We start from the raw sequence: 22,655 nt of genomic DNA, 5'->3' as shown, positions 1-22,655 counted from the left end.
GTTAGAGAGGGGGAGTTAGGGCTGAGATTAAATTAACCTGTCCAAGTCATCTGAGTGACCACCAGGAGTCACAAGGTTCCAGCAAAGGCCTTTCTTGCCCTGACAACCCACCACCCCCTAAGGGACAGGAATGGTTAAGAGCACTTCTGCGTGTGGTATCAGACTTCTGCGTGTACTCAGTGGCCTTTAAACTGTGGCAGACATACTCCCCACTCCACTTGCCACAGGCCTGAGGGCTCTCTAGTGGCGGGAGCACGACTCACTTCCCTCCTCAGCCCCAGCACAAAACAGGTGCTCCATAATGCCCAGTTATTCTACTTCTTCCGGGCCTCAACCCCGTGAAGCAGAGGTCAACGGCATCCCCGCTGAAGCCCTGAACCCCTAGAAAGGAGAAATGAACCCCCCCTAAGGCATCCCAGAAATCCATCTGGGTCATCGACAAGAGAGATCCTTCCTGTCGCAGAGAAGGCTCTCAAGCTGGTTGTAGCCCTTCTGGCGCTTTCTCGGGTGCCAGGGAAAGGACCTCGAGGAGGCTGCGGGCGGCTGGGGGAGGGATGAAGGAACGGATATTTTTTGCGTTTTGACATTAAAAGAAGAGTTGATTCGCGTCAGCATCTGTTCGGGGGTTGGAGCTGACAGCATGGGAGCGGGTCCCAGCTTTGCCGCCCCAGAGCGAAGGGCCGGGCCTCCATGAGCTCCGCCCAAAGGGGCGCTGCCACCCAGAGGAGGCCGGCGCACGGCCGCTGCTCATTCATTGTCTTGACAGAGCATCCTCGGTGGCCAGCCTGCGGCTCCTCCATCCTTCTCTCCTGCCTCCTCCACTTGGGAGGGGTCACGCTCAGCTCTCCGCAGCAGGTGAGGCTGGGCGCCGGGGGAGGGCTGGTCACAAGGGCCCGGCCACGCTGCCATGGGCCACCTGTGGGGCCAGCGCCGGTGTGGGGGCAGGACTGTGGGACTGTGGGGGCGGGCGAGCTGTCAGGGCCACCAGATTGGGGACAGAGAGCCGGTTTGTGAGCCCCGCCAGGAGGACCGAGGACTAGGGAGTGCAAAGGGGCAAGTAGGTCCCAGATTGCTCCAAGGTGAGGGAGAAGGACCATCGTGACCAAGATGGAGGTGGGCTCCTGGGAGCGGCCGTAGCTGGACTCCGAACCTATGCCCCCGGGAGGGAGCTTCGAGGAGGGCAGGGTGGGGTGAGACAAGTAGCTGCCCTGAGCTTTGAGACAGGAAGGGGTTGAGTGCAAAACAAGACTAAGTTCCCCTTTCCGTGGTTTCCGGGCTTGGTACCTGGGTGGGGGAGGAGGCCGGGTGGGGCACATCTTTCAGCCCCCACCTCTGGATTGGGCTATCCTTCTCCCTAGTCCAGACTGCTCACTGGTGGCCTGTGTCCCCTTCTTGTCTTGGAGACTTCACTCTGGCACTTCACCTGCTTTTTTTTATAGACCTGGGAGCCTCCTTTGGGGATACCATGGTGTGTGAGGACTGGAGTCCCAACTAGAAGGGGCTCCCCATTAAGGCAGAGCAGATGGGTGAGGCTGGGGAGATGGATAGAGGCTCCGGGCAGGATGCCTTCCACAGGGCAGCCGAGGTTCCTCCACTGAGCAGGAAGGTGGAGGGATTGGGCACGAGGACGGAGCTCTGGAACACAAGGATAGGGGCCGCTCCTGGGCGGCCCTGGCTGGCTGCCTAGCCACAGTGGGTAACCATCTTAGCGGACCTCAGGGATGTCAGGGTGGGCCTCTCCTGAGTGCAGCTTAATGGAAGCAGCGATGGCTCAGAACATCTGCTTTTTCTGAGCGGAGGTTAGGAGCCGAGGTCTGGGATGCTGGGACCCAAGCCATTGCTGCTGCTTGTAGCCAGAAACCTGGGGAAGCCATCCTGCTACCTCATTCCTTCCTAGGCAAGCTGGCATGCATCCGTCTGTGTGCAATCCCTGAGCTGGAAGGCCAGGGAGAAGCCCTGCCCTGCCTTTAGGAAGCTCTGTGTGGGCGTGAGGGATGTAGGATCTAGAAGAGGTCAATAGGAGGGAACCCACCTCCAGCGTGCCTGGACCACTAGGAAGGAGGCACTGTGTCTCAGTCAAGAACCAGACCCTTGGAGCCACACCATATCAGGCTATTGTAGGGGCTGGTGGTGCAGGATTGAGGGTGTGGCTTGAAGTGCCTGGGAGTTTGACAGAAGAAAAACTGGGGAGGGTAAGCAGGGAGGTAAGTGAGTTGTCAGTCATGGTGAGTAGTAGGTCAGGGTGCCTCAAACAAGATGCTGGAGCCCTCGAAGCCAGGCCAAGGGTTGCTCTGGGGATGACAATGTAGGGCTGGAATTGACCCAAAGGAAAGTTTACAATCTGTGTCCTTCAGGATGAGCCGGCAGGTGGTTCGCTCCAGCAAATTCCGCCACGTGTTTGGACAGCCAGCCAAAGCTGACCAGTGCTATGAGGATGTGCGCGTCTCACAAACCACTTGGGACAGTGGCTTCTGCGCTGTCAACCCCAAGTTCATGGCTCTGATCTGTGAGGCCAGTGGGGGAGGGGCCTTCCTGGTGCTACCCCTAGGCAAGGTGAGCTTCTGGAACCGCAGTGCTCCTCATGATTCTGCTGTCCATTGAGACCGTGGGGTCCTGAGTAGGTGACCCCACAGAACCCCAGGTCCTGGGCTGATATCTGTAAGACGTGACAGGGCCACTTGCTACTTAAGTCTTGGCTTGGGGCTTTCTGCTCAGGATAAGGATGCTCTAGTGTTCTCAGGAATGAGACTCCAGGTCTGGCGAGGACTTTGGGGACTCCTCAAGTGTGAGTCCTGGCTCACGGGTGGAGTTGAGGCAAAAACCTTTCCCTCCCCTCTGAGCCTGCTGCCCTTCAGCCCCAGTTCACTCCTGGACTCGTCAGGGGGTGAAACAGGAAGGGGAGATAGGCCCCAAGTTGTTACCTTAAAAGGGCCGATGGAAGCAAAAGAGAAGAGGAAGTGGTTGTCGGGCTGAAGCTGTGCCTGCACCCTGCGAAGCTCCTTACACAGGAAGCAGTTGGCCCTCGGAAGAGGCCATTTCCAAACCTCTGCTGCTGTCTAGAAGCATCAGGACAGACCTCCAGGACCCTATCTGTAGAACACATCCTATAGCCCCCTTACTCACACTCTCCTCTTGGGGACCCCAACCCGTGCTCACTCTGAGTCCATGGTACCCACAGATGACACTGAGAGAGAGGGCCAGAGTCTCATGCAATTTGGTGCTAGCCTTCCCGGGACTAGGACAGAGCCAAGTCCTCCCCACCTCAGTGCTCCCAGGGACCCCACAACCTTCCCTTGCAGGGGTGTGGGGAGGTTGGATTGGGTTTGGAGGTCAACTGTCTCCATCAGAAGCCATGTTGTGCCCCCTAGACTGGACGAGTAGACAAGAATGTGCCCCTGGTGTGCGGCCACACTGCCCCTGTGCTAGACATCGCCTGGTGTCCACACAATGACAACGTCATTGCCAGTGGCTCTGAGGACTGCACAGTTATGGTAAGTCTTGTTAGGAATGTGGGTTTGAAGGGGTCTCCAGGAAGAACCTGGTGTTGAAGCCCCAGAGACTCACTTGCCCCTTTCTGCAGGTGTGGGAGATCCCGGATGGGGGCCTGGTGCTGCCCTTGCGGGAGCCTGTTGTCACCTTGGAGGGCCACACCAAGCGGGTTGGCATCGTGGCCTGGCACCCCACAGCCCAGAATGTACTGCTCAGCGCAGGTGCCATAGGGTGAGGAGGGGAGGGCTAGGAGACTTGATAGAGGGCAAAGGCTCATCATTCAATGTTGGACGATTGTGCAGGTTGTGACAATGTGATCCTGGTGTGGGATGTGGGCACTGGGGCAGCCGTGCTGACGCTGGGCCCGGATGTGCACCCGGACACAATCTACAGTGTGGATTGGAGCCGGGATGGTGCTCTCATCTGTACCTCCTGCCGTGACAAGCGTGTTCGCGTCATCGAGCCTCGCAAAGGCACTGTTGTGGCTGTAAGTTGCCGTGAAACCTAAACCTTCGGATGTTGCTCTTCCTGCACCCACGTGGGGTCTGAGAAGCTGACCTACCACATCTCTCTCCTCTCAGGAGAAGGAGCGTCCTCATGAGGGAACTCGGCCAGTGCATGCTGTGTTTGTGTCAGAAGGGAAGATTCTAACCACGGGGTTCAGTCGCATGAGTGAGCGGCAGGTGGCGCTGTGGGACACAGTGAGTACTGAGATACAGGGCCCTGCAGGCTGGGAGTCAAGGCTAGAGGCTTGCCCTACCATATGACCATGGCCTCGGTTTACCTGTGAGATGGGGAGTTTCTATGCTTAGTCTGAGGGCCCTTAGCTGGTAATTGTCCGGTAAGGACCTGACATGGCCCAGCCTGTTGCCATCACCACCTGTCTCTACAGAAGCACCTGGAGGAGCCACTGTCCCTGCAGGAGCTGGACACAAGCAGTGGAGTCCTGCTACCTTTTTTTGACCCTGATACCAACATCGTCTACCTCTGTGGCAAGGTGACTCAGTCAGGAGGGCTGGGGGGCAAGGGACGTGGGAAGGTGGCGTGGTGAACGAAGTCGGGTGCCCTGTACTGGTACTGACTCTCTTGCCCACACCTCCAGGGTGACAGCTCTATCCGGTATTTTGAGATCACGTCTGAGGCTCCGTTCCTGCATTATCTTTCCATGTTCAGTTCCAAGGAGTCTCAACGTGGTATGGGCTACATGCCCAAACGTGGCCTGGAAGTGAATAAGTGCGAGATTGCCAGGTGACTGACCCCTAATCCTAATCAGACCTTCAGTACCCAAACGGTCACACTGAATAATGATGCTCACCTTCCTGTTTCCACAGATTCTATAAGCTTCATGAGCGGAAATGTGAGCCTATTGCCATGACAGTGCCTAGAAAGGTGATACTCCTGCGCTCCTCCCAGGGTGCTGGGACCGGAAATGACCACGGGGGGGGGGGCTTGTAGGGTGGGGCAGGAACGTAAACACTCTCATGACCCGCCTTGGCCTCGCCCACAGTCGGACCTGTTCCAGGAGGACCTGTATCCACCCACTGCCGGACCCGACCCCGCCCTCACAGCTGAGGAGTGGCTGAGCGGTCGTGATGCTGGCCCCCTCCTCATTTCCCTCAAGGATGGCTACGTGCCCCCAAAGAGCAGGGAGCTAAGAGTCAACAGGGGCCTGGACAGTGCTCGCAGAAGAGCTACACCGGAGCCCAGTAGCACTCTTAGCTCGGTAAGGCGGGTGGGGAGCTGCGGGAGGGAGCAAGGCGGGACGCTGGGCTCAGGCAAAGGTTCATAGGGAAAGAGTCTAATGTTTAAAGGTGCCCAAGCTCCGCACAGCGGGAGATTCTTGGAGGGCAAGGAGCTAGTGACCAGGAGGCCTTAGAAACCAGGTTGCAAGCCTAGAGACAGTAATCCGAGTAGCATCTGCTGGGAGAGAAGGGCCCAAGCCCTGTGGCTGTTGGAAAGGTTAGCTGACGCCAGTGGAGGGAAGAACAGAAAAGCTGGGCTAATGCAGGGCTGGGTCTCTTAGGACACCGTGTCACGGCTGGAGGAGGATGTGAGGAATCTCAACGCCATAGTGCAAAAGCTTCAAGAGCGCCTGGACAGGCTGGAGGAGACTGTTCAGGCCAAGTAGAAGACTCCAGAGCCTTCATCTGGGGCCAGCCATTTACTCTGCTCCCACCCCAACCCTCAGGCCATATGGTGGATAAGACGAAAATAATAAAACGGCTTTATTTTCTGGTACCTCTGACTGGTGAACTGGCTAGCCCCAAGGCTTCCCCTTGATAGTTCTCTGAACGCAAGGTCACCATTCAGGTTGTGGGTCACTTCCAAATGCTCGCTGTAGCAGAGGGGCGGGCCCTGCCTGCTAAGATGCCTGCTGCGATAGAGCTGGATGGGGCTGGACAATTGTTCTCCACTTCCTCGCTCTGCCTCAGAGTGGAAGGTCTGAGCCATCCAGATCCCTCTTAGGGCCCCCAAAATGTCAGTCACCCCAAAACCTGGTGTTTTCTTTGGTAGTGCTGGACCAAAGCTGTTAATATGCCATGTAAGCTTTCTATCACTCTAGCTATGCCTCTAGTCCTGACCCCAAATTAGCATTTCCTGGTCAACACCAGCACAACCTGCAGACAGCCATGCCAACACTTGCTTGTCGGGAAACCAACGAGCACACGCTGACACTTCTCAAGCCGCGGACTCAAAGAACAAAAATAACAAGACTTCTGAGCAGACACCACTCACTCATGCAACCTGAGCATGCGGGAGACCAAGGATTGCTGTGGGGTTCAAGTCAGAAACTCAACTGAGAGTGCTTATAAAGTGAGACACTGCCTCAAACCAAACAACTCAAAACCAGATGGGGTGTGGGTGTGGCCTGGCTGGCAGCATGCACCAGGTTCTGCATAAACCAAGTGTGGTACCCCCCACGTGTAATCTCAGCCCCTGGGAGGCGAGGGCAGGAGGATCAGAAGTTCAAAGCCAGCCTAGAAGAGACCAGGTCTCAAGAACAACTGTAATGAAATAAACAATAGCCAAAAACAGGAGGTGGGAGGATGACTTAGTGGTTTAGTGTTTCCCTTGCAGTCGTAAGGACTAGAACTCAGATCCCAGCACCCTCATCACAAGCTGGGTAAGCTTGAGAAAGCACGTGCAACCCAAGCTCTGATTCGGGTAAAACAGGATTGCTGGGGCTGGCTGGTTTCTAGCCTAAAGAAGATGCAAACACGGGTTCAGAGAGAGCCTACCTCAAAGCACTAAGTAGAAAATGACAGAAGACAGACACCTGACAGACACTCTTCCAGCCTCCACGCATGTGTACAGGCATGCATACGCCTGCATGCAAATACACTCACACGTACACACAAGTAAAAGTAAGTCTTGGGCTGGAGACGTAGCACAGCAGTTAAGAGGACTTGCTGCCCTTTCAGAGGACTAGAGTTCAGATCCCAACACCCACACTGCTTTTAGTCTCAGCATTCTGGAAGCAGAGGCAGGCAGATCTCTGTGTTCCGGGGCAGTCGGGGCTACATAGAGTTCCTCTCAAAAAACAAACTACAAAAACTAAGAAAAAAAAACTTGACAAAAACAGACTATGTCCCATAAAGACAGAAAGGAAACAGTCTGACCCTGCACTGAAACAAGGAGCAGGGTAATGGTTGGCTAAAGGGCTGTTCTGGAACCATAAGTGCCCCACTCCCAACCCCTTCATTCACAGCATTCTGCTGCCTCAGAGAATTGCCTGTGGGTTTCAGAGGACCTGGCCTCTGAGGAAGCCAGGAAGGAACAGATCTCTTAAACCCTATCTATAGGAGTACGGGGTTTGTTTTCGTGTGTTGTGACCGTTTCACATTGTCTAGGATGGTCTTGAACACTCAATACTTCTGCCTCTACCTTTCAAGTCCTATTCTAGGTGCGTGTCCCAATCCCTGGTTTATAGGGTACTGAAGACTGAACCTAGGGCTTCATGGATGCTAGGTAAGCACTGTCAGCTAGCTATATGAATGCATGCTTTTGAAGTATTCTCAATATGAGACAGCGGCTTTTGGTGCCCAACTGGTGGGAGACTCGAGAGCTGGGATGAACAGAGCAGTTCTAGAGGGCACATGGCTCAATTCATACAACGCAGAGAACACCCAGGAGCCCACGCCCAGCCCTTTCTTCAGCACATCATGGACCTCATACAGAGAATGGCATACAAGCACGCCTGCCTGCCCACTTGTGTTTCACCCTGACAGGGTATGTGATCTTGGGCAAGTCCCTTCTCCCTATAAACAGGAGGAGGGCCATCATTGGGGACTGAAGGGGTCAGTCCTCTGGGGATACAGGATAGGCTACTCTCTGCATCTTTCCTGTGTCCTCTTTTGGGGTCCTCGTGTGTAGACTGAATCACTAGTTCTCCAGAGGAACTGAAAATATTCAGAAAATGATGCAGGGGATGGAGAAGGCATGAGCACTGACTACTCTATCTCCAGCTTGACCAATCTCCTTGATGGAAGCAAGGGAAAGTGGAAGCAGAAGAAACTGAGTGCAGGGACAGGCCCTGACAACATAGGAAGGACATCTGTCCCCATGGCTGCATGAAAGACTAAACCAAAGAACCATCTGAGCTCATGAATTTACAAACAGCCTGGAAAACACATGGGGACCCTGCCTAAAAGGCAAGACCAAACCGCAGCTCCACAGTGGAGAAGAATTATTTATGCAGGACCTGGACTGTGCCCATCAGTGTGCCCACCAGCATGTCCTTACCCCCACTCAAGTGCAGGCCTGTGAAGAGACTGACAGCCTGACAGAAACTCTGTATCTTGTCTTTGCTACCTCTAGGAACCTGCAGAGAGGGAACGTGGAAAATGCTCAGGGTTTCTAGTCCCGAGGGCTGGCAGAGCAGGATTATCTTGCCTTTGGAAGGCTGATCTTGATGACAGTGGAGACCACAGGGATAGACAATGAAGGCAGCCTTCCAGAGACTTTAAGAACAGAACTTCCATCTATTTAGGTTGGGACCTAGAGGGCTCAGGAAAGAAATTCATCCAAATTTGCCAAAACAATGGCTGGAGGAGAGTCAGGGAAAAGCCACTTCCTTGACTCAGCCTCAGAGTCTTCAAACAGCACACTGAAACCAGCTGGGCCAGGTTTAAAATTTAATGCTTGTTCAGGCCTGGGTCCCTCATTCCTGCCGCTGTCGGGTCCACTGCTCTGGGGTCAGAGTTTTCTGCTCAAAGGCATGGATGTGCGGGAGCTCTTCGGCTAAGCACTCGTTCACCAGCCTGGAGGAGAGAAGGGAATGGGAAATGAGCGGCCTGGCCTCGGCTGGGGTGATGGGCTCCGAAGCTAGCGTGACCAGGAAGTGGGGATTCGAGGAGGGGACAGAAGTCCAACCACAAAGGCTGGGGCACCCTGGGGACTATGGGTCACATTTCGGGGCTTTGGGAGTGAGTCGTTCCCACCAGGCGGGCGGATGCAGGGGCAGCCATCCCGAGCCCGAGGCCTCGCTGGGCGGGAGGCTGGCTCCCGGGGCTCACCGGTGTCTCTGGAGCAGTGGCTTTCCCTCGAACTTAGCCGACACCACCAGGACTCGGAAGCTGGTCGCGCAACGGTTCAGAGTCGTGTCCTCCACCTCCTAGCCCGCAGAAGACACACGGGATGGGGCACACGCCCGAGAGCCCTTCTCCGCCGCCCGCGACCTCCCGGCATCGCACTCACCACATGCTCTGCCTCCAGGTCCTGCCGCAGCTTCTCGCGGAGGTAGTCGGCGCTGAGTTCCATGACCACAGCCCGGCGGGGCCACAGCCCAGCGTGAACAGAACCTCGCCTCTCGTCCCGCCACCTCGCCTTCCGCCCTCACTGCAGCCACTTCCTCCACGCCGCTCACTTCCGCCCTTCCTAGGGCGGCCTCGAAGGCACCACTTCCGCCTCCTGGTACCCCTGAATTACCAGCACTCGGGAAGTTCCCTCCCAGCAGTTAGCCAATCCGAGCCGGGCTGGAGGGCAGCGGGTCATGCGGCCCCGTTTGCTCACCCTCCTCCTGCCAGCAGGCGGCGCACCAAGTCGCTCTGCCGGTTTTCCAGGAATTTGCAGGACCATCGTTCCGTGCTTTTTCCTAAAGCAACGTTTTTGCAGTCCTGGCTACCCAGCCCTTTCCGAGGTCCGAGGACCCAGAAACCACCCCTAACTCTGGACCTTCAACCCAGAAAGTCCGGATGGGACATGCAGCAAGACCGGGGCGCTTCTTCGGAGTCTACCTGCTCTACTGTCAGAACCCTCGGCATCGGGGCCGTGTTTACGTGGGATTCACTGTCAATCCTGCTCGTCGGGTCCGGCAACACAACGCGGGTCGCAAAAAAGGTGGCGCCTGGCGGACCAGCGGGCGAGGACCCTGGTAAGAAGAAGCCATTGGTATCTAACCGGAAGGCTCCGCGTAGGAGGCGGGCCGCTAGGGCTAAAGGCTGACAGAGGCGGGACCGGGTGGTTTTTTTTTTTTTTTTTTTTTTAATCTAGGGCCGTGCTGAGTTCCTGGCCTGTCACTAGGGCAAGCGTATAGCGGGGAGGTGGCACCTTGTGGATATCAACACTGCGACGACTGGATTAAAACTTGTGATGCTTAATTGGGTTCCGAGTATACAAATTTAGGTCTGCTTTGTAACTCCACTCACTACAAGGGTACCAGACGCCCTCTTTTAATCTCTGCACATACACACATGCATACAAGCAAAACACTCATACACATAAATGAATTTAAGAAAAAACTTAAATACAAAAGCTGAATTATGAAATCAATCTACGTTCCTATCTCAGGGTTACTATTGCTGTGATGAAACTCTATGACCAAAAAGCTTATTGGGAAGGAAAGCGTTTATTCGGCTTACACTTCCATGTAAACGTACTTTTATTTCCTCAGATGAAGGGATGAGATGAGAGCCGTAGCCAAGCCAAGCTGTGTGAATATACGGCTTGGGCTGAGCCCAGAGTGTTTCTTTCTCAGTACCATCCCTAGGCTTACCCCTGGAATCTTCTAGCCTCTGTACAATCTCATCTTCCAAGATGGCTGATTCCATCTGGCTTCTCTCAGCTTCTGACTGAATTGCTCTGCTTGGCCTAACTTTGGCAAGATGTTCTAATCTTCTGGTTCCTTCTCATTCTCTGGCTCAGTCTGTCTTCACCTGTGTCTAGCTTGTTCTTTCTGCAACCTCTCTGTAAAACTGCCCTGACCAAACTTCTATACACCTACACCCCTCTCCCTCTCTCTGCTCTTAAGTAGCCTCTCTTTCCTGTGCTGTTGTTGTGTGAGTTGGGCATCTGCCCCTCAATTAGATGTCATTTTCAAACATGGCTACTTATACAAACTCACCTTTACTGTTAGAGATTAAAGGGCGTATCCGCATCCCAGAAGGTCATACTGTAATCCAGGCCACGTCAGCATTCCAGCTCAATCATACAGACCTAGAAGTCTTTGGATTTGATCCCTTGCCAGAGCAACCATGTTACTGAATTAAAATTCTTCTATACTTCCACTTCACTGTTCATCATTGGAGGAAGTCAGGGACAAGAACTCAAATAAGAGCTGATGTAGAAGCCATGACCCAGGCCACTAACCCAAGGGCTGCACCACCCACAATGGCTGGGCCCTCCTACATGTTTTGTTAATCAGGAGGATGCTCTACAGATTTACCTATAGCCTAATTTTATGGAAGAATTTTCTCAATTGAGGCTCCCTCTTCGACTATACCTTCTGTCAAGTTGACGTAAAACAAACTAGCACAGTGCCATTAACAGGTGAATGGGTGAAGAAAATGGACATATACAAGATGCAGGTTTTTAAAAAAACTTTAATTTTCATTTGATTAATGAGTTTTTAAAAAACAAACAAACATACCGGAAAGCTTTAAGTGTTCATGCAGTGCCCATAGAGGTCAGAAGAGGGCGCCAGACCCCTTAGAATGGGAGTTTCAAACTGTTCTGCGCCTAGGTCCTTCGCAAGAGCAAGTGCTCCTAACTGAACCACCTTTCCAGCCATATGCAGTTTGACTCAACCACAACAGTGAGTAAAATTATACCACTTATGAGAAAGTGGATGGAACTGGACATCATCGTGTTAAGTGATATAACACCTCAAGAGATATAAAACCTCAAGTTTTCTCTTATTTGAAATTTAGAGGAAGTGAGAAGAGAACTATTTGAAATGAAAAAGACCAAAAGAAAAGGGGGGGAGGATATACTAAGTAATGTCAAATTACATTACATAAGTAGGAGAATATCAATGCAAACTGTTATTCTGTACAGTTAATATAAAATAGCAAAAATTGTTTTAAAGACCAGGATCAGGAGACAGGGGCCCTCGAGCCTGGGGTTAGAGTACAATCTCCAAAGGAGAGGAATCGAGGACTGGTTGAGGAGCCTGAGGGTGGCAGATACAGGGTCTTCCGCCTCCACGAAAGATTCAAGTCCTAATGGCTAGGTGTGAAGCAGCAGGCTGTGCTCAGTGTGAACCCGAGCATAGGCCTGGTGGGGAGGATTCAGCTTCTATCTGAGCTGAGGTGGGATGGGGATTCACTGGCCGTGCCCCTCTCCTTCTAAGGGACATGGTGCTGATTCTACACGGGTTCCCGTCTGCTGTGGCCGCCCTTCGGGTAAGAAAGGTGTCTTAAGGGCGGGCTAGATTGGTTTGTCTAGAGGACCTTACCCAGGACCACCCAGACCTTGTGTCGTTCACCCCACCTCCCCATAGTTTGAATGGGCCTGGCAGCATCCTCAAGCTTCGCGACGTCTGACTCACGTGGGGCCGCGCCTGCGCAGCGAGGCTTCCTTTACCTTCCACCTGCGCGTGCTGGCGCACATGCTTCGAGTTCCTCCGTGGGTGCGCCTCCCTCTAACAGTGCGGTGGCTGCGACCTGATTTCCGCCATGAACTCTGTCCAGCTCCACCACCACACATGCCCATTGCCTTTGGACCGCCACCACCCCAGCCCTTGGTCCCAAAACGACCCGCTGCAAGTGAGGCTGACAGTGAGCGACGGCTGGATCTAGGTGCCAAGGCCAGCTGCACTCTATGTGCGCGTATGCTGCAGGTAAGGGCGGAGACCCGGGACTTTGCCCATCCTGACACATGTCTAATGAGGAGGACGGTTCTTTCTGCGCTTTCCGAACCCAACAGTACCAGCCTCTGAATGGACAACCAGACACCCTGTGAGATCTTCCCTGGCCTTTCTGAAGTCATAGCTCTTTCGTGTGTTTCCTGCCCTTTCCCGGTCCCCTTCTTGCCTCGCATGCTGTGTGTTGCTCTCGGTCACTTCAGGTTACTTCTCATCTGCTACGTTTGACAGGATGAAGAGGGCCCCTTGTGTTGCCCCCATCCTGGTTGTCCCCTAAGGGCCCATATCATCTGCTTGGCAGAGGAGTTCCTGCAGGAAGAGCCTGGGCAGCTTCTGCCCCTAGAGGGCCATTGTCCTAGGTGAGTCCAGGCCCTCGTCCTAGCCTGTGTAGGCCTGGGGAGAAGGTGCCCCACGTGCCAGTCCTGGTTTGCTGAATCCTCACTCTGGCATCTCCACCAACTGCACCTTTGGCAGCTGCAAGAAGTCACTACTTTGGGGAAACCTGGTTGGGCAGTGCCACGAGGACACCGAGGAGGAAGAGGTGGATTTGGAATTAGAGGAGGTGAGAGGTGACTTGTGCCGCCCCCCCCCCCCCCCCAGTCCTCCTAGACTACCTCTGACCCAGCTTTTGTCCTTACAGGAACACTGGACAGACTTGCTGGAGACTTGATCCTAAGTGTCCCCAACTTTGACCCCTGCACCTTTTCTGCCTCTCAAGTCAATTGACAGCTTAACTTGGGCACAATAAAAAGGCTGAGTTAGGGGTACCTTCTGATGTTTTCTCAGAGAGGGGCCGGAAGGCAAGAAGTGAAGTGGAAGCTTTGGCATGACCATGTGGCCTCCCTACCTCCCTCACCTTTCTCAGAGATAACAGCTACTGTCTTCATTCACTTCCCATAGCTTATAAATATTGGGACCAGCAACTTGGGGGAGGAGGGAGCTTGTCTCATCTTACACTTCCAGGTAACAGCCCTTCAGTGAAGGAACTTTGGGTGGACACTCAAGGCAGGAACCGGGAGCAGAAACCATGCAGGCAGGGGTTGTTTATTGGCTCCATCTCTCTGGCTGGTGCGCCAGTGAACACTTACATAACCCAGAACCACCTGCCTAGAGGTGGCGCTGTCCAGTGGGCTGGGCCTTCTCACATCAATCAACACTAAAGACAGTGCCCCCAGAGACACGCCCACAGGCCCGTTTGGCCGAGACAGCCCGGGATTGAGGATCCCTCTGATAAGGCTGGGCTGTGTAAAGTTGACAACGGAAACTAAATAGGAGAATAATTAAAGGCTCAGAGAGTAGCACCTGTGACTTGGAGTTGGGAGCACAAAGGTCCTTGTGTTCACACATCAGCACCAGGGGAAAACAGGAATGTTAAAACAGGTTGTCTTTTCCAGGAAAAAGATGTATAATCTGCCGGCCTCCGAGTCCGGAGCGGGCTAACAGCCTAGATAACCCCTGTGCTATTTACAGGGCTTTGAATCCAAAAAGCTCCCACAACCAGGGCCAGGTGACCTCTGTGCCATCTGTATGACTCAGACTACACTAGATCCTTCCCTAGGTCTTTAACACACGTAGCCTACCCACCTTCACGGAGGAAGTAACTCTTCTGAGAAGAGTTCAGATGTAATTGTGCCTCCTTGTGCGCACGGGATTTGGTACAACAGGAAACTTTCCCAAATTGTTCTGCACTTACATATGTGAACCCTAAAATAAACCACCTGGTCTCAGACTCCAGAAGTTTGAACCACAACCAGCTACTGTGTCCTGCTGACCGGATTTCCTTTGTGCCTCACTGGTCTTTACTCTGCTAACCCTGGTGTTTGCACCTGGGAGCCCAGGAAGCCACAGACCAGATCCTCTTGGGTAAGCGCCTGTGTGAGGGGGACTTGCCAGACAGCCCTCGCTCTGCCCAGCTCCTCACTCTATCCTGCTCCACATGAGACTTGCTCTGGTTGTGTGGGCAACTCCTATTTGCTCTCTCCCCTCTGTGCTCTGTCCATGCTTCCCCATCTTAGTGGGCAACTCCAGGTAACAGGCAGAGCTTTGCTCATGCCCAAACAAGCACAGCGCCTCCACTAACTGCATTTGTCTTAGTGCCAAATAAACCCACACCCTGAGTGGTTGCCTTTCGTGGAGAGCCTGAGCTCCTGGGGACAGGAGGGATGGCTGTAGGCTGACAGCTGCAGTAGGAGGTGGTTGGAGAGATGAAGCTGGCTGCAAGCTGTGAGCACAGGCAGGTCCCAGGGGACTTTTCTGGTACATTATGGCATCTCCTGGAAAGCTATCAAACTTTGTGACCCCCAAGAGTTCATGAATGGGGGCTAGAGAGCTGGCCCAGTGGTTAAGTGGCTGTTCTTGTAGAGGACTCAGGTTCAATTCCTAACACCCACATGGTGTCTCACAACCACCTACAACTCCAATTCCAAGGGATCCAATGGCATCTTCTGCTCTTGTGGGACTAGGCAGACTGGTGGTCCACAGAGTAGGCTGCACATAAATAAAATAATAAAGTTAAATTTAAAAAAAGTCCTCTATTGGTCTGGAGACGCGTGGGATACTGAGGTCATGGGATGTTCTACGGGTGAACTGCTGTACAGTTGCACTGGTGACCACTGCCCTGACGGCAGGCTGGCCTTCCAGCCAACTACTACTTGATGGCTCTGTGAGCTCCAGCAGAGCGCTCTTCACCCCAAAACTTCCTTGTCTTTATTTTGAGGCCAAGAGCACCACGTATGGTAGTGGTGTGCTACTAACCGAGGTGGGCTGGCTGTTTCAGCAACAGGGAGTTGGTGCAGGAAACCTGTCCACCACTAGTGTATTTGAAGGGCATCCTAAGGGTCAAATACTTTGCAGAGGGGACTGCTGCACTACAAAACTTGCAAGCTTTTCCTGATGACCTGCTCATCAGCACATACCCCAAATCTGATCAGTTAGGAGAGTCCCATAACCGGGTCTGTAGTTTCCACCTTGGCAGGCAGAGCTAAACCCTCAGCTTCACTTTCCACTCCCTACTTTCCAGGTACCACCCGGGTCAAGTGAGATAACTGACATGGTCTATCAGTATGTTGACCTAGAGAAATGTTGCTGGGCTCCCACCTATTTTCCCTTCCTAGAGTTCAAAAGCCCTGGTGTCCCCTCATGTATGTGAAAAAATACTAGGAAAATGACATGGAGTGAAACAGAAGCAGGGTCCTGAAGCTCTGGGAAACACTGCAGACCCAAGGCTCTTCAAGATGCCCTTTCCTGATGCCCTTCCCTGCTGTGTCTCTGGCCCTCCAGAGCTTGCTGGGTATTGGTCAAAGTGAGAAGCCAGGGCAGCACTAGACAATCCTGGATAGACCCTTGGTCTCAGCTGTCTCATGAAGTGAGAGGCCACCTACCTGTCAGTGTTGTGGGGTTCAGGATGCAAATCTGAGAGAAGGGCAGTCAGAAAAAGGTGCTCACAGAACATGGAAGAGAGCTGGCTAGACCCAGATCTGCCTTGTTCTTGTACAGGTAATGGTGGCCCCTCAGGGAACCAACCTGATTTAGACATTTGTATAGGTGGCTTGTCCTTGCTGCAAATAAAATAGAACTCCAGGTCTGTTCTGACTCTTGGCTTCAGGCCACAGTGTACCTTTTTCCTGGGTTGTACTGAGGCAGGACATGACAGTGAAAGTGAATAGGGGAACGTAAGGAATCCCCCAGGACATCAGACATGAATCATGAGTGGGTCAATCTCCACATCAGGTCAGTCCTCATGAGCTAGTCATTCCACATGGCGCTGCCCAGCCAGAGTGAAGCCTTCAACAAGAGTGCTTTGGGGGGTACCCACATCACAAGGTCCAGCCTTTACTGTTTCTCCTTTGCCATCACTGGAGAAAATTCCCTCAGTGTGCTGTGAAGGGTGGCAGAAATATAGGATGGGTGAGACATGGGGTCACATGACTTTAATATCAGCACTGGAGAAGCAGACAGGTCTTTATGAATTTGAGGCCAGCCTGGTCTATATAGTGAATTCCAGCTCACCCAGAGCTACTCCCCAACTCTCAAACAAAACAAAACACAGCCATATGTGATGTTGCATGCATTTAATCAGCATTAGGAAAATAGAGACAGGTAGAGCTTGTGAGTTCAAGGCCAGCCTGGTCTACACAGTAAGTTCCAGGGCAGCCAGAGCTGCATATTGAGACCCTGTTCAAAAACTCAACAATATCCCAGCCCTCCCTGCCAAGAAAGAAAAGACTATGATGGGGTGGAGCCAGGACACTGGGAGTTGAGAGGTCCTGACATGTCACAGAGGTGCTTCCCCTTATCCTAGTGAGCATCAAGTCTCTGAAGCATCCTTCTGTGCTCCAGAACCCCAAAAGGGAGATAAGGAAGATTCTGGGGTTTTTGAGATGTTCCCTGCCTGAGGAGACCACAGATCTCATCATCTGTCACACATCCTTGAAGAAAATGAGAGAAACCCATGACTACACCACTCTCCTGTCACCACATGGACCACCAGTTTCCCCTTTCAGGGGGAGGTGGGTCTCAGGCAGGATGAGTACCGGGAGATTGAATTAAAACAGCTGCCAAAGGCATGTAGGCTTTCCTTGTGAGGCTTGGCTCATCTCTCCTCCATTCCTCCCAGGCATTGCTGGGGACTGGAAAACACCTTCACTGTGGCCCCAGTGAGTGCTTTAATGCCCACTACATTGAGCCGATGACATACTGTGACCTCATCTTTCTAGTCAATGCAGACAACTGTAGACACTACCTTAACAAGACCTTGGAAGTAAAGGAGGAAGTCTTCCACCTACCCCTTCTCTGACAGGTCAGGGAAATCCCAAACTGTAGGAATAAAGATGAACAAAGACAAAACTTTAATTTAAAAAGGGCTGAGAGTCAATGTTAAATGGATCTGATAGTATGTTAGGTCCAGATTAGATAACACCAGACAGGAAAACATTGTTTTTCCTTGTTTGTTTTCTGTGTTGTTTTAATGCCTTAGGTATAGGATTGAGAATTTAAGGACAACCTAAATATCCTAAAACACAAACAAAAGGTGCCATGTTGGGGCGCCTGTCTTTAATCCCGGCATTACGGAAAAAGAGGCAGATAGATCTCTCTTTGAGAAAATGTGGGGGCCAGCCAGGCCTCCACAGTGATAGCCTGACTAAAAATGATTAGACCAGGCATAACACATACTTCTACTCACAGCACTTTCAAGGTAGAGACAGAACCAGATAGATGTTCAAAGTCATTCTCCAGTACATAGCAAATCCCAGGCCAGCCTTGACTCATCACACACTGTATCAAAAAGAAGAAAGAGGAGGAAGAATAAAGCTACCAGGCTGTGATCATCCTTCGGAGTTAATATCCAGCCAGGGTCACACACTGCAAGGCTGTTTCAACAGCACTCAAAAGAACTGAAAAACAGAATGGTACTAGAGAGCTGGGCCTATTCCCATGCTTGTCAGAGAATGGTGTGAAGCTTGCTGGGAGCAGGCAGAATTTGTACTTGATCAGGAAAACCCTTGGTTGTGTTTTCCCAAGAGCTGATATAGCACCACCTGGCTGGTGTAGGCCCAGCCAGCTTTCCCTCTTCTGAGCTCCTTGAGGGGCCCTCACAGGTTCCTATGGTGGGTGAAGGAGGACCTAATAATGCTTTTGTTGGCTTTCTACCCCCAGAAATAGGCAGTAAGTGTCCACTGCTTTATGAGCCCACCCTAGCAGAGTTCCCATTTCTCTGAAACCCAGCCTGTCTGCCCTTGTATGTGACAGATCACACCATAGGTAGATGAGGCTGGGGTGCCCACTCTTACTCTAGGTAATCAACAATTACAGAGACAGAGACAGAGCAGGGCAGCTGTAGGAAGGACTTAGAAAATTACTGGGAGAGGCAAAGAAAAGCCATGCCCCTTAGTTAGTCAGAGCCCCTCTACTTACAAGGGACTGATACAGCTAGTTGATCCACAACTTAATGGCTATTCAGTTTGGTTCCTTCCTCAGTGGGTCAAGACTCCAGGGCAGGTGAGGTGAGTCAGTGGGAATAGGGACCTGCCGCCAAAGCCCGTGATGGCTAACATTATGTTTTAAGTTTAAATTACTCTGCTTAAGCAATCTATAAAACAGCCTGGTGATGGTGGCGGCATACTTTAGTCCTAGTACTCAGAACGCAGAGGCACATGGATCTCTCTGAGTTTTGGGCAGGCCTGGTCTACAGAGCACGTTCCAGACAGCCAAGGCTAAAGAGAAACCCTGTCTTGGAAAAAAACAGGCAAATTAAAAGAAAGATTTTGGGCTGGAGAGATGGCTCAGTGGTTAAGAGCACTGACTGCTCTTCCAGAGGTCCTGAGTTCAAATCCCAGCAACCACATGGTGGCTCACAACCATCTGTAATGGGATCTGATGACCTCTTCTGGTGTGTCTGAAGACAGCTACAGTGTACTTATATGTAATAAATAAATAAATCTTTAAAAAAAAGGAAAAAGATTTATAAAACAATAGTGCCTCTAACCTGTAAAGCCCCTCTTAGTCAAGGACAGATATGCTGCAGTTGGGGGTGGGAGGATGTGGGGGTGGGGCTGCTCATGCACAAGCATGACTGCATAGGGTGTATGCATGATTACATGAATGTAGGAAGTACATCAGGAGGTATGCTTGTTTCTGACTGGATGAAGGCCAGCCCCATGTAGCCTTGTAGATTTTGCCTTATAAGCCTCCACTGCTGGTAGGAGTGTAAACCTTACAACCACTCTGGAAACCAATTCTCAGAAGACTGGGAATAATTCTACCTCAAGACCCAGCTATACCACTTGTGGGCATACACCTAAAAGATGCTCCACCATCCCTCAAGGACACTTGCTTTCATAGAAACTTTACTTGTAATGGCCAGAAACTGGAAACAACATAATGTCTCTCAACTAAAGAATGGATACAGAACATGTGGTGTATCTACACAATGGACTACTACTTAGCCATTAAAAACAAGGACATCATGTATTTTACAGGCAAATGGATAGAACTAGAAAATATCATCCTGAGTGAAGTAACTCAGATTCAAAAGGACATGCATGATATGTACTCACTTATAAATGGATGCTAGCCATAAAGTACAGGATACCCATGGTAAAATCAACAGACCCAAAGAAGTCAAATAACAAGGAGGGCCCAAGGGGGATGGTTGAATTGTTCTCAGAAGGGGAAACGGAATAGATATGGGAAGGGGGAAGGAGGGAGGAGACTGGGTGGGAGAGGGGATGAGGAAAGGAGGGGGGGCAGATGTAGAGAAGGAAGGGGAGAGATAAGGGAAATTGGTGGTGGAGCAATCTCTAAGAGGTGCCAGAGACCTGGGATGGGCAGAAGTCACACAGGGACTTATGGGGTTTGGTCCAGCTGAGACTCGGGCAGTGGGGGATATAGACCCTGAAGCGGCCACTTCCAGTAGTCAGGCAGGACTCCCAGTGGAAGGATAAGGATAGCAACCCACCCACAAAGCCTTTACCTGAAACGTGTCCTACTTAGAAGATGTGCAGGAACAAATAGAAGAGATGGGAGGGAATGACAAACCAATGACTGCTCCAAATTGAAACCCATCCTATGGACAAGAACCAATCCCTAACATTAATGATACTGCTATACTTACAGATAAGAACCTAGTATAACTGTCTTCTGAGAGGCTCCACCCAGCCGCCACAGAGACCCATACCTACAAATTAGATGAAGCTCAAGGACTCTTACAGAAGAGCTGGGAGGAGGATCGAGGGACTCAAAGAGGACAGGGACTCCACAGGAAGACAACAGAGTCAACTAACCTGCACCCTTCCAGGCTCCCAGGGGCTGAATCACTAACCAAAGAACAAGCCCTGGCTGGACCTGGGGCCCCTGCACATATATAACAGATGAGCATCTTGGTCTTTATGGGTCCCCAACAACTAGAGCAGAGCTGTTGCCTGCCTGCCTGTGGATCCTGCACCCCTAAATGGACCATCCTGTCTGGTCTCAGTGGGAAAGGATGTGCCTAATTAGGCAGAGGCTTGATGTGGTTGACAGGAACAGTTGACTTGGTGGTGGGTGTGTTTTCTTTTGAGAAGGGGGATGTGGAAGCGGGGGAGAACTGACATGAGGGAATGCTGGGAGGACTGATATTGGGTTGTAAAGTGAATTTAAAAAATAAAAGCATGTTCCTCCATGCCTGACTCTTAGTCTCAAGAGCACTGGCTCCTCTGGAGGGCCTGTGTTTTGATTCCCAGAGCCATATGGCACCTCACAATCTTCTGTGACTCCAGTTTCAGGAGATCCAACATTCTTTTTTGGCCTTTGCAGGTGCCAGGCATACATGCAGGCAAAGCATCCATACACATAAAATGTAGATCATTTACTTTTAGGCTTCTTAGAACAGTTTACTGATGACTGCCATCTTGTTTTCTAATTGGTTGGAATACTGCCTTCTTTCTTCTCTATTATTCTTGTAATAAGATAGTAGATATTCTTCTTCTATTAGATATTTCTGTCTTACCGAATCAAGCACGATCCATTGTTTCCTAGTTCTCCTTTGTTCATTGGGTTCTTTCCTAGTTTGCCTGAACTTGAAACATCCCAGAATTATCTGAGGAGTTTCACCTGAGCGGTTGACTTGAGTCTAGCCTGTAGACGAGTCTGTGGGGCGCTGTTTTGTTGACTGACTCAGGAGAGTCAAGCCAACTGCAGGCAAGTGTTCTCCTTGGGCAGGTAGTCCCAGGCTGCATAAGAAAAGTACTGGATATCTGTGGTGCACAGATATACTTGCAGACAAAACACCCAAACACATAAAATAAAAATGCAATTAGTATTTTTATTTTTTATTGTCATCAACTATAGTATTCTTTTGGCCATCCTTGAGAAGTCATTCTTCTCACTGGTCTTATTAATTGGCAGTTCTTTTTTTTAAAAAAAGAGAATTTATTATGTACAGTTTTCTGCCTGCATGTATGCCTGCAGGTCAGAAGAGGGCACCAGATCTCAATGTAGATGGTTATGAGTCACCATGTCATTGCTGGGAATTGAACTCTGGACCTCTGGAAGAGCAGCCAACACTGAATTATTTACTTTTTTCAAGTACACTGTCACTGTATTCAGACACACCAGAAGAGGGCATCAGATTTCATTACAGATGGTTGTGAGCCACCATGTGGTTGCTGAGAATTGAACTCAGCACCTCTGGAAGAGCAGTCAGTGCTCTTAACCATTGAGCTGTCTCTCCAGTCCTTGTATTGTTTTTTGATTCATCCATTCATTTCCAACATTTATATTTGTCTCCCATCTAAAACATGCATTTCCTTGCTGAGTTTTTAGCTATGTTGCTAACTTTGTTTTTCAAATCCTGAATTATTTTCTTACTTTGTCTGTTTGTGTTCTCTTTGAAGCCATTACTTTTACAAGTAAACCTAATTTTCTTAATAGCACACTATGTAGCCACCACTCCCACCTAAACTTTTTTTTTCTTTATGTTTGTCTGTGAATGCAGGTGCCCACAGTGAACAGAAGTGTCAGACCCTCTGGAGCTAGAGTTACAGAAAACTGTGATATAGGTCCTGGGACTTGAACTCAGATCCTCTGGAAGAAAAGCAAGTGCTCTGCTCAACCAGATTCTCTACCTAACTTTTGAATTCTTTCTCCAGCATGCTACCCATTTCAGTATCTTGGATCTGGCAGTTGAAGTGTTCCACTCTTTTGGAGGGATCATGACACCTTGTTTTTTTATTCTTCTTTCTTTTGATCTGTAAACCTGTTGGAATGGTTGTGATCTCTTCATTTGAGGACTCAATCCCCAGTGTTCCTGGGGGCGGGGAGCAGTTCAACCAACAGCCATCAACAGCAAAAATCAAACCTGATATAGAAATGCACGTTGGCTGCATTAGTGGCGGCGGCGGCGGCACACACACCTTTAATCCCAGCACATAGGAGGCAGAAGCTGGTGCCTCTCTGAGGCTTGAGGGCAGCCTGGTCTACAGAGTGAGTTCCAGGACAGCCAAGACTACACAGAGAAGCTCTGTCTCATGGATGGGTGTGGGGTTGGGAGTGGGAAGCTCTTTAAATGTGAAGTCAGCTATGATGCTGACAATAACTACAGAAGAGG

The 22,655-nt window shown here is 51.2% G+C and overlaps 3 protein-coding genes across 6 annotated transcripts; 2 read left to right on the top strand and 1 right to left on the bottom strand.

The window, feature by feature from the left end:
- The first annotated feature begins 722 nt into the window (after window positions 1–722).
- Window positions 723–5,727, top strand: Coro1a (coronin 1A). Of its 3 annotated transcripts, none has more exons than XM_017588709.3 (11): window positions 723–855; window positions 2,334–2,553; window positions 3,369–3,491; window positions 3,581–3,710; window positions 3,792–3,976; window positions 4,071–4,190; window positions 4,382–4,486; window positions 4,592–4,737; window positions 4,821–4,878; window positions 4,997–5,212; window positions 5,513–5,727. In XM_017588709.3, exons 2-11 carry the CDS (start codon window positions 2,356–2,358, stop codon window positions 5,615–5,617), a joined length of 1,386 nt encoding a protein of 461 aa, XP_017444198.1. In that variant the 5' UTR covers window positions 723–855; window positions 2,334–2,355; the 3' UTR covers window positions 5,618–5,727.
- Window positions 5,728–8,454: 2,727 nt separating this feature from the next.
- Window positions 8,455–9,321, bottom strand: Bola2 (bolA family member 2). Its single transcript, NM_001401089.1, has 3 exons — window positions 9,187–9,321; window positions 9,006–9,103; window positions 8,455–8,750 (listed from the first exon to the last, which is right to left on the bottom strand). Exons 1-3 carry the CDS (start codon window positions 9,247–9,249, stop codon window positions 8,651–8,653), a joined length of 261 nt encoding a protein of 86 aa, NP_001388018.1. The 5' UTR covers window positions 9,250–9,321; the 3' UTR covers window positions 8,455–8,650.
- Window positions 9,322–9,548: 227 nt separating this feature from the next.
- Window positions 9,549–15,097, top strand: Slx1b (SLX1 homolog B, structure-specific endonuclease subunit). Of its 2 annotated transcripts, none has more exons than NM_001009292.1 (6): window positions 9,549–9,862; window positions 12,059–12,110; window positions 12,209–12,547; window positions 12,803–12,930; window positions 13,046–13,133; window positions 13,212–15,097. In NM_001009292.1, the coding sequence occupies exons 1-6, from the start codon at window positions 9,684–9,686 to the stop codon at window positions 13,239–13,241; spliced, it is 816 nt and encodes a 271-aa protein (NP_001009292.1). In that variant the 5' UTR covers window positions 9,549–9,683; the 3' UTR covers window positions 13,242–15,097. The 2 variants fall into 2 exon arrangements, with proteins under 2 accessions (NP_001009292.1, XP_063142158.1); XM_063286088.1 differs by lacking the exon at window positions 9,549–9,862 and adding an exon at window positions 11,386–11,521 and having other exon boundaries at window positions 13,212–13,338.
- The last annotated feature ends 7,558 nt before the right edge of the window (window positions 15,098–22,655 follow it).

Source organism: Rattus norvegicus, chromosome 1, assembly GCF_036323735.1.
Source record: "Rattus norvegicus strain BN/NHsdMcwi chromosome 1, GRCr8, whole genome shotgun sequence".
Classification (NCBI taxonomy): Eukaryota; Metazoa; Chordata; class Mammalia; order Rodentia; family Muridae; genus Rattus; species Rattus norvegicus.
The sequence above is the reverse complement of the archived record's forward strand: the minus strand, read 5'-3'. Positions and strand labels throughout refer to the sequence as shown.